The sequence below is a fragment of the Falco cherrug genome, chromosome 7, assembly GCF_023634085.1.
Source record: "Falco cherrug isolate bFalChe1 chromosome 7, bFalChe1.pri, whole genome shotgun sequence".
Lineage (NCBI taxonomy): Eukaryota > Metazoa > Chordata > Aves > Falconiformes > Falconidae > Falco > Falco cherrug.
The window spans coordinates 5,942,171-5,952,215 of record NC_073703.1 but is presented as its reverse complement, the minus strand read 5'-3'; the positions used below and the strand labels follow the sequence as shown (position 1 = coordinate 5,952,215).

General features: G+C 48.0%; 1 protein-coding gene across 3 annotated transcripts in view; it reads right to left on the bottom strand.

The window, feature by feature from the left end:
* MEGF11 (multiple EGF like domains 11) overlaps nucleotides 1-10,045 on the bottom strand; it is a 288,743-nt gene that overhangs the window by 5,694 nt on the left and 273,004 nt on the right. For 2 of the 3 annotated variants that reach the window (XM_055715792.1, XM_055715793.1), the window contains 2 exons: nucleotides 7,144-7,200; nucleotides 67-273 (listed from right to left, as the gene is read on the bottom strand). In XM_055715792.1, the coding sequence (XP_055571767.1) occupies nucleotides 67-273; nucleotides 7,144-7,200 (264 nt within the window). The remainder of the gene's footprint in view (nucleotides 1-66; nucleotides 274-7,143; nucleotides 7,201-10,045) is intronic. The other variant, XM_055715794.1, reaches the window with a different exon arrangement.

The window sequence follows — 10,045 nt, the reverse complement described above, 5'->3', positions numbered from 1 at the left end:
ATAATCGGCATCTGCAACAAAAACACCAACTGTAGGAACAGACCTCCTGCCGCTCGCCCCACTTACCAACTTCGTAGATGTTTTTATTGGCTGTTGATGAAGTTGGCATTTCTGAATATGGGGACTCCCTGTGACCAGGTGATTTCATTTCCACGTAGCTGCTCTCGGAGTGTTTGCATGTTAAAATGGGGGGGTCTTTAATGGTGGCATATGGGTTTTCACTGCTGTTCAGAGAACAAGTGCTGGAGCTGCACACAGATTCTTTCATATAATCTGCAAAACAGGAGTGGTGTAGGAGTGTTAGAGTTGTTAGCTCTCTTAGGCTAATTACAGCTGAACCTCTGCAGGAAGGGAGTGGGGGTGGGGATGACAAGGGGCAGGGGGTAAGAAAGATCCTTGAAGCATCCAGCACAGTCACCCGACGCTTGTGCTCTGGGTGCATCCAGACCATTGCATCCACAAATCACGGGCAGGACAGAGATAAAAACCTGCTCAATACCGAAGGCTTTCCTGTAAAAGCTTCTAGTTGTCATTTACTGCAGTATTTAATCTGAGGTGGCAATCCTTTTCCTCCCTCCCCCTAATTCCTAAGGAGCTATGTTTTAATCCCGCTCCGCCTGCCCCGCTGACCCATTCATGCAGCCGCGATGAGTCGGCTCTGCAAGCAGGACCTTCTGCTGGTACTTGGCCTGCTGGGCCAGCTACAGGGTTAGTGACCCGGGGGCTTTCGTCAACACCAAACACCGTATGTTTGAATGCAAAACATTTCCAGCAGGCTTAGAACTGCATCAGTGCAGCGCATGTGCATATGTCGCCTGAGAGCTCCAGTTTCTGGGGCTATCCAGCACTAGGAGAAACCGACTTCTTCGTATTCCCTCTGCCATTAAGACTGGGAGGAGGCTGCTCCTGCTAGTGGGGAATGCTTGGGTTTCCACAGGGGGGACAAGCCTCCATTTGAGCCTCGCTTTTGCTTTACTTTTTTTTTCCCCCCCCTTTGCTGCTCCTCTCCCCTAGGCTGGAGAAAACAGGAGACGGTGATGGAGCAGGCGCTACACAGGGAGAACAAGGTTGGCATGAGAGTTGTAACCACGAGTCTCCCATGTCTGTGACCCTGGCTGGGGTTTGCCAGCCTGCTGCAAGGTACAGCGCCAGTCTTGCTTTAAAAATAATAATAATAAAAAACAATAGAGAATAAATAGGTCTTAACATTGACATTCAAGAACGTGCCATTGCTGCTGTGTGCATCCTGCTGGGCAGTGCCATTAATTTAGAATTAGAGCGATGCAATGAAAGATGAGGCATTTTCTTGTGCTGGGTTACAGTACAAAGGCAGATCCTGGTATATATGAAATACTCCCGGTGAAATAGCGGGACTTGCAAAATAGCTGCAATCCCAGCTGCCCCCGCTATCTAGTATGGGAGACAAAAAGAGAAATTCAGGTTAAGAAATAGACAGACAACAAGATATCGCTTCTCCTTTACAAACCTCATCTCTGTGCCTAGCCGCCCCGTCCTGCTAACTCACTTGTCAAGTTTGCTTCACTCTGTGGCGCGATCATCCCTCTGTCAGCTCTGTGTCTGTGTCTCTGTATGTGTCCATCAGCCCCAGGCCTGGTGCCCCTCGTCTTGGCTCAGCTGGGGGATAGCACTGAGCACGCGTCCAGAGCAAGGTGTCAGGTCGTGCCCTGTGGCCTGCAGCAAGCTATTGCATTTCTCTGCTCCCGATGTCAGTGATACGAGCGTACCTTGAGAGTCCTCGGCTCTCAGGGTTAGCGAAACCAGCTTGGTAGGAAGCTCTACCGCAAAGCAAACCAGCTGGACCATGCTGGGCCTGTCAGAGACATGACGGCTGGCAGAGCCCTGCCACCAGTGCAATGTTTATTTAGTAATAATAAAATTAAGATACTCCTCATCTGACTTCAGCCTAGGTGAGATTAACAATGCCTTTGCTTCAAAGCAAAACAAATCTGTTTTGGTACATCACAGGAGACAGGAACCAAAGCAACACAGATACTCCCCAGCTGCTGGCAGCAGGGTTTGGCCCTCCAGCTTTACCGACCCCATCCCAGTACAGGCAAGTCAGTGACAAGCTGTCCCGTTCTGTCCTAACGAGCAATGGAGCAACCCTGCAAGACTGAAGGACTTCTGCACATGAATGAGCTCAGTGTTACTAGGTTTTGCTATGGATATGATTTAAATTAAGGTGCCACGCAGTCTAGGATCCATTAGTGTTTAAAGGTAAGGAGACAATAGACAAAGACTAACAAACGCTATAATAGAATTTAAATCTTCAGGCTAAAATACCTGTGCTATACGGACTGAGCCCTGTTCTTCAGTCACTGGGAAGGTTGTGCATGTGTGAACTGTCTCATGTTGGCAAGAAGCTGAAAGCTCCTGGCGCTGCCTGAGCAAATGCCAGTGCAGGAGCACTCACTGCTTCAGGGACACGGCCTGGATGAGGAGGAGAGACTCAGCCCCAAGGCTTTTATTTCATTCTTAGCCAAAGAAAGGCTCAGCTCTACCTGCCAGCAAGTTAGAGCTTCTGGTAGCTACTGCAAGTATGTAGTGCTCGTTAGGAGAGCGCAGGTAGCCTTAATAAGCCAGCTCTAAAATTTGGGGCAAGAGGACAGAAAGAGGTCATAAACTGTCTCAAGCCATGCTGCTGAGCTCATGAGGGCAAAAGGCAGGAGCTCACAAAAGCAGGAGCTCACGAAAGCAGGCAGCGTGAATAGGTCTGTGTGGCTTTTGGACTGTGCGAGGACGAGAGGGCGAAGTGAGCTCTGTGTGCGAGCAGGAGGCTGCCGGTGCCCCACGAGTCCACTACACAACGCTCCCTGTTGGCACCACACCTGGGAGGGAACAAATCAACACAGAGCTGGGTTTAGATTCATAAAATGTAGATTCTAAAGGACTGCTGGCTACTACAGTGAACAAGGGGGAAGATGAGAAGTCCTGCTCCTGTGGTGCTGTAGCAGGCAGGTAAATAGCTGTGCATGTCAGTGCTGGCCTGTTTCTGGAAGCGGGCACATCAGAGCTGGCATAGGCAAACCCCCAGCACATCATGTATTTTATTAAGTCCAGCTCAGCTACTTCTGTCTTCCCAAGCTAAAATTCACCTGCACTGCTGCTAGGGCTGACACTACCTCTCAGGCAGCTGTAGCTGCAGCACCAGCCCTTCCCTTCCCAGGACCATGTCAGAGAAGACCAGTGAAATACCACTTGGGCCGCCCAGACTCATTTGGCCTCTCCTGGGAATTGCCTTTTCTCAGAAGATATTGAGAAACAGCACGTCCAAGAGCCAATTCCTGCTGACGTAAATGGGAACCCTGTGTCTAGCTAGGGATTAGACCCTTTGCTCTGGATACAGTATAATTCACGGAGCACCGGCGTATGTCTGGTAATGTGCTATACACCAGGGAGTCATTAGCCAACAAGACACATTAAGCACAAGATCATGGAGAACTTAACTCTAAAGGATGCAGAAGCATCTGGGTTACTTTGTTATTAAGGTAGTTTGGGGCTAATTAAGAAGTCTGGCATCAATTGTCAAAGTTCATTTTATGAATTAATTTAACCAAGAACAAACATATTTAGAAATTCTCAGCCCATTTACCCTGCAGGCCACATGTGAGCTCCGGCAATGCTGCCTCATCACCCTCCCATGACCGAGGTTGAGCTCTCACGGAGGTGCAAAGCTCAGCCCGACCCACGCCACTGCCACCGGCAGCACTGGTACTCGCTGTAAGCATTGATCAGCTGGACACGCTAAGGAAATATGGGGAACATGCTCTAATTTTGAAGTCCCTGTCTTCTGTGTTGCTTGGATACCAAACACCAGACCTTTGAGGGAGGTTTTATTTTTGTTACCAGGGGCTGGAAATGTACTTGTCCCTCCCACAGACCGGGTTCCTCTCTTTTGCCCTGAATATCCTCTGGCATACTAATGACAAGCCTCAGTACCTACTGCCACATTTGAAGTGCTAAGAAAATATGATGCACACAGGTAAAACATGCTCTCCAACTATTTAACCACATTTATGGATGCCGTTCAGTGTAGCATGCCTTTCTGGCTGCTTTCATTAACCTGGCCAACCTTCGCTGCTGCTAGGACAGTAACATAGCGATAGCTTATTGCTGCTTGTCATCGTGACACAGTTGTGGGGACGCATTCCTGTACAACAAACAAATGAACCGCACTAAACCAAGTCCCGAGTCCCTGAGCATTAGTGTTTCTAAGTGCTGGGATTTTGCTGGCTATCATGCAAAGCGTAGAGGTTTTTTTTTTTCCTTAAAATGTTAGTGCCTGAAGTCACATTATTCCACCAGTGCATCAGCATTCATTTGAAAAAAAAACCCACCAACAACAAAACAACTAAAAAAAGACAGAAGAACTCAGTTGCAAGGAAGAGCCTGGAAGAGGTGTCACTGAACACCATGCACAGGAAAGAAACTGCTCTGAAAACCTTGCGACTGGTCAACCCCTGTCCCCAGGTGCCACAGGGCTCAGAGCTGGCACCATGGCATCCAGCCCCTCGCTGCCCCGAAGGGTTCCTGCTGCTTTGTCAGCACAAGGAGCTGTCGGACACTGCAGCATGAGCTGGGATTGCCTGTGGGTGGCCCGGGCAAACAGAAACCACCGTGCCTAACCCCCTGGGCCTCCTCTAGCAGCACAGCCACCGCATTGCTAGTGGCAGGTTGCAAAAGGGACATCCCTCTCCTAGCTGCCCTGCTTGGGGACAGCCTCCAGCCAGGCCAGCGCAGAGCAGGGGCTGCAGAGCTGGGGGCTCTCATCTTCCCCGAGGAGAACTAGGGGAAGCGAGTGGTGAGCCAGTTCCACCACAGCCTGAACTTGAGGTGCCCTCAAGCCACAGGACCCCCGTGCCCCCTCCTGGCAGTGCATCCCATGCAATGCTCTGGGCTGGGGTCAGGAGTGCCAAACACAATTTTCAGCTGCAGGTCAAGCTGTCTCCAGTCAGACCTAGCAAGTCCTGATAGGAAAAGACATTATCTTTAAAGCACGTAGAAGTATATGAAAACAAAGCACCCACCTGCCAAGTCTTTTGCTGACAGAATCTTAACTGTCTGGGACTGGGAGTTTCTTTTATGTGAATGACCCAGCTCAGCAGAGGCTTTCTCTCCGTCTTAGATGAACTTGGCTGTTCAGGGCCAAGGCAACGCCTGGCAGGGCAAGGAGAGCTGCAGACTGAGCACCGGGCATGTCACCCAGCTCCTCCTGGTAGGAGGCTCATCTGGGACTGAGAGTGCCCACGCCGCTGCCAGAGCCCTGGCGCTGCCTACACCCAGAAACTGACCTTCAGACTGTGCTGTCGGAAACCTTTAGCCATCCAAAGGCAGACACTTTGAAAAATCTCATCAGCTGCTAACTACCTGCAGGTTGGCTACTGAAAATCCTTGGGAAGTCAGGTGTGTTCCTGCATCCCCAGCACCCTGCCCTTGTCAGCACCAGCTGTGCCTGTTTGCAGCTGCTGAGCAGCCACAAAAAAACCACGGCAACTTCTCTGACATGGCTTCTAAGCCTGATTTTTCAATTTATAAGGAGGTAAACATGTAAAGAAAATGGCTTAGATCCTAAATAATAAACAAAATATGTAGCAGCAGAAAATAGACTTCACAGTTCACTGTTACTGTAATTCTTTTTCTCTTGTTCACACTGGTACCCCACTCTCTGTGTGACTCTATGGATGGGAATTTCTACTGCATGTGTTTAAAGCAGCTTTTAAACTATAAACACAGTAATTTAGTTTAAACTAATCTTGAAATTAATAGTTCCATGTAAAAAGAACAACTAGCTATGCTGTAAGATTTTTTTTTCTGAAAGAGAATCACTAAAGTAATTGAAACCAGTGGATTGAGTCAAATCTACATACATAATCTTTTTAATAGTTTAAATTTAGCTTTATAAAGAAACAGTTGGTCATGGATTACTGGGGTTTTTTGGTGATTCTGTGTGGTAAGGTGATGTTTTAGGAAATATTATATCACTTTATTTTGTAAACAGCAGCTACAAAGTGATTAAGTGCTCTCTAGGCCTGGCTGTAAGCTGGTCATTGCTTTTTATATGGACTCGCTTTTAGTGTTCCTTGTTAGTTCAGATAAAGGTCTGCTCTGTAACACCTCGGCCACAGCGGACCAGTGGGTGTCTTGAAACTAACTCTGTGTGAACGTGCAATTTTCCCCGTTGCTCGGCCGATACCAGCTGAAGGCCATTGCGGAAAGAGGCTGTGCAGTATTTACCTCCTTGCCTGATGGAGGGACATTCCAGCTGGTGTGTACAGACGCAACAGCCTTGAGTTCAGTTCCAGGACCTCAGCTGAAACCTGCCTATTCTGGATGAGACAGACTCCTTGCTCCATCTTCTGGACCACAAGTTCAGTGTGCCAACCCCCAGCCCAGTCAATCAGAAGCTTGTGGGGACCACTGTGCCACGCAGTCTTGTAGTCCATACATAACTGGAATATTTTGAATGTAAACCTGGAGGACAACTGAAATCTAAAATCATTGGGCCTTGAGCTCATGACTCGTCTATGAGCCCTTTTTAGAAGTGCCCTGGAGTCAATGCCCATTAATTGCTTCGTGCCAGCGTGACTGCTTAATGTACTGAGTGAGGTCTTTTCTCAAGCTCTGCTATAAATCTCTTTCAGCAAGGGCCACATAGCAGGGTCAGCTTGTTTTCTAGTGGCTTTCTTTAAGCTCAGGATGGCTAAGAGCCTTACTGAGCCACAACTTAGCAGGCAAATGCACCAGTCTGTCATCAGCAACTGCCACCAGAAAGCCCTTGTGGGATGGCTAATATGTCCTAAAAGAGCTTCCCCTGGCCAGACAGCTCCACCTGTACCTGTCACTGCAGCAAAGCCCTCCCTTTCTGTCTTAACGCTGCTTTGCTGAGGCAGGAGCCTATGGCCTTGTAAAGACTTGCATCCATAATTCATGGGCCCCAGACATCTGGCTCAGAGTCAAAAGTGCTGCCAGCTGAGCCACGCAAGTGTGTTTTGTAGGTTATTGCTCTGTCCCTTTCTGTCTGCATGGCCACTCTCCCGGGTGCTCAGGTCTCCTATCTCACCTCTTCTACGACACCCTCCTCAAACTCTTTGCCAGGGTGACTGCAGGCACTGGATACCATACCTTTGAAGCTTTTTTCCATTATGTATGTGTTCTGACGTCTATCCATCCCACAAGCACCTGCATAAAAATGATATATAATGGAAAACAAATAAATATTTATGTAAATTGGATTGCTTTGACTACTGAGCAGCATATATTTTTTCCTCTAAATTGTACATCAAGGCCCTCATTTAGGGAGGCTCTTAAGCACATCCTCAGCTGTGAGCATGCACTCAGCTTCAGCAGGGATTCTGTGCACACCTAAAATTATGCATATGCTTAAGAGCTTCCCTGGAAGGGAGGACTTTCCTGAAGCAGGGTACTGTTCATTACCAAGAACAGCTATCCATCAGGAGAACAGAAAAAAAAAAATCATCTGCCAATACCTTCACTACTGAAACACTGGGTCAGATTAGTAAAAGAAGCCTAAAACATATCCCTTCAAATTTGAGTCTGCAGGCTACCTTACGTTACTCTGTGACTAGTTTTAGGTTTTGTTTCATTCATGGATAGTATGTTGTTTAACTCACAGTCTTAGAATCTAAAGTGTGTGCAATCTTTCTAAATTACCTAATATGACTTGGCTTATAAATTTGCGAAGTTCAAGAACTGATGTGACAGTAGTCCCTAAGCGACTACTACAGTGGTCTGAAAATGCACCGAGAGCAGAGAAGTGATAGAAAAGACTTCTGCCTTACGCAGCTCCAGAAGAACTTACTGTTCCTTACAGAAGCAGAGATAGAAGGGAATGGGTGGGAACCTTTTCCATTTTCACTGCTGCAAATTATCCCAGATATCAACCAAAAGGAAAATCTAATGTAAGGCTTCAAATCTTTTTAACTATAGAGTCTGATATTTCTTATCAGCTAGCAAAATCAACACAAATTTGGTTACTGAGATAGAATGTCTTTGTGGCTTATGGGATTCCCAATCAAGTAACTAAGCTACGCTGGTAAAAAAGCCCTGCAAACAGCATGTCCCAGAGGTCTCCCAGCTATTTGTCCTTGCATGTCTTCTGGCCTCTACAGAAATAGCTGTCTCCACCACTGACAATGCCGTCCCTTTTTCATGACAGCTTTGGGTTTTGCTAAATGAGGAAAATCGCTAAATTAGACAGTAAATGTGTTACTGGCTCATCAGAGAGAAATCCCTTTGCTTTGATAGAGAGTTTGTCTCTGAGCACAGGGCTGGTGGTACACCACTGGCTCTCTGCGATAGGGCTCTTCCCCTTCTGGCCAAGAGTGACACTCACCCACCCACCCCACCCCAAGGCATTTGAGCACCTTCTGCTTTGTTTTCCACCATTCGTCCTGAGCCAATTCCCAGACTCACCCCCTGAAAGAAGGTGCAGAGGGCAAACTTGACTGGGTAGCCTGGGCACAGTGGGGAAGCTCTTTCACATAACGGTATTAGCTGTGTGCTTTTCTCCTCTCGTGTATTTTGCTAGGGCAGAGTCCTGAGTGAAGAGGATGGAGCTAATTCATCCCTTGGCCCACATCCACAGGGCTGGTGCTCTCTTTCCCAGCAGCAGTGTTCCCAAAGGCCATCCCTGGTGATCATGGGTCCTCCTGCCAGGGCTGGGCAAGGCCCCAGGGGCAGGCATGCCCAGGCAGTATTTGGGCCAGCTTCACAGGTAAACATGCAGGGTGCCTCGGGCAAGAAACAGCTCACACAGAGCAAGGTGGGCGTATAAGAAGCTGGTGAGCACACAGCTGGGGTTACAGGGTGAAGGGGGCCGTACCCGTGGAGAGAGAGCAGCAGCAGGGAAGTGAAGGAGACCCAGGCTGACCCATGGGGATGTGCACTGGGCATGGCATTGCTCACAGAGTGCAACAGCAACACTGGCTACAGAAGACTGGGATGAACAGCTTTGCTCAAGACCATGATCTAGTCCTCCCTAGTAACTTTAAAATATTGACTAGCCATGCTGGAGTTAGAGACAAAGCAAGCAGCAAAAAGCATAGGAGTGAAGGACCATGAAGAATAAATGACTTATTGAAACAGAGGTTACCCAGGGAATGGTCAGCTGTGCTCATTGCACAGTCCATGCTTGTACAAGAATGTTGCATCTGTTCTGAGCATCCTCACCAGATCTTTTCAGAAATGTTCCCACTGTGACTGCGAAGACCTGAATGAAGACTGGAGCCTTGGGGCTGCTGTGAGGGTGCAGCAATATCAACCAGCGCTTTTGGCAGCTTGGAGGGGAAGAACTCCACCTTCTGAGCGTATTTTGTTAGCTCAGCTCCATGTGAGCTCCTGCCAGTCCTGTTGGAAATAACAGGCACGTCTGGAAGGGCTTCTGCAGCAGCAGAGATCACTGTTTCTGCTCTCAGTAAGCCCAACCTTGCTGTGAGACCACCCCGGAGGGCAGGCTGCTGTATTAATACAGGGTTCATCTGAGTGAGCCTGATTTCTGGTTCTGAGTTGGGTAACAGATAGTCCTAGCCCACACTGAGCTGCAAAATAGCACATTTCCATGCTTGAGCTCAGTTTTCACTTATTCCAGTGTAGCTACAGAAAAATGAGAATCCTTACAGGAGGATGGCTAAGAAAAGGTGGGATTCACCTGCTAGGAAAGATACAGGTAGGATTGGTGCTGCCTTGGGAGGGCTACAGGACCCCCCAAAGCCCTTCCCAACCTATTTCCTGTAATTCTGCCTGTAGTCTTCTTTTATGTCTGCTGTAATTCTGTGGGCTTTATGACCCATTTTTGTGTATTCACTGCATTCCTCAGGAGGTGAAATGAATACATTATTTTTCAAACTGCAAAAGCAGTTAATGTGGAAAAGCCCTCAACAGGCCAGGAAGCTGGCATTTCAGGAAAGTCTAGGCTTAAGTCTGAAGCTAAATTGTCTGCTGGGGTGAAATCAGAGTCACAGCTGGAAATATTTTTCCACACCCCTTGGCTTTGAGAAAAATGCAG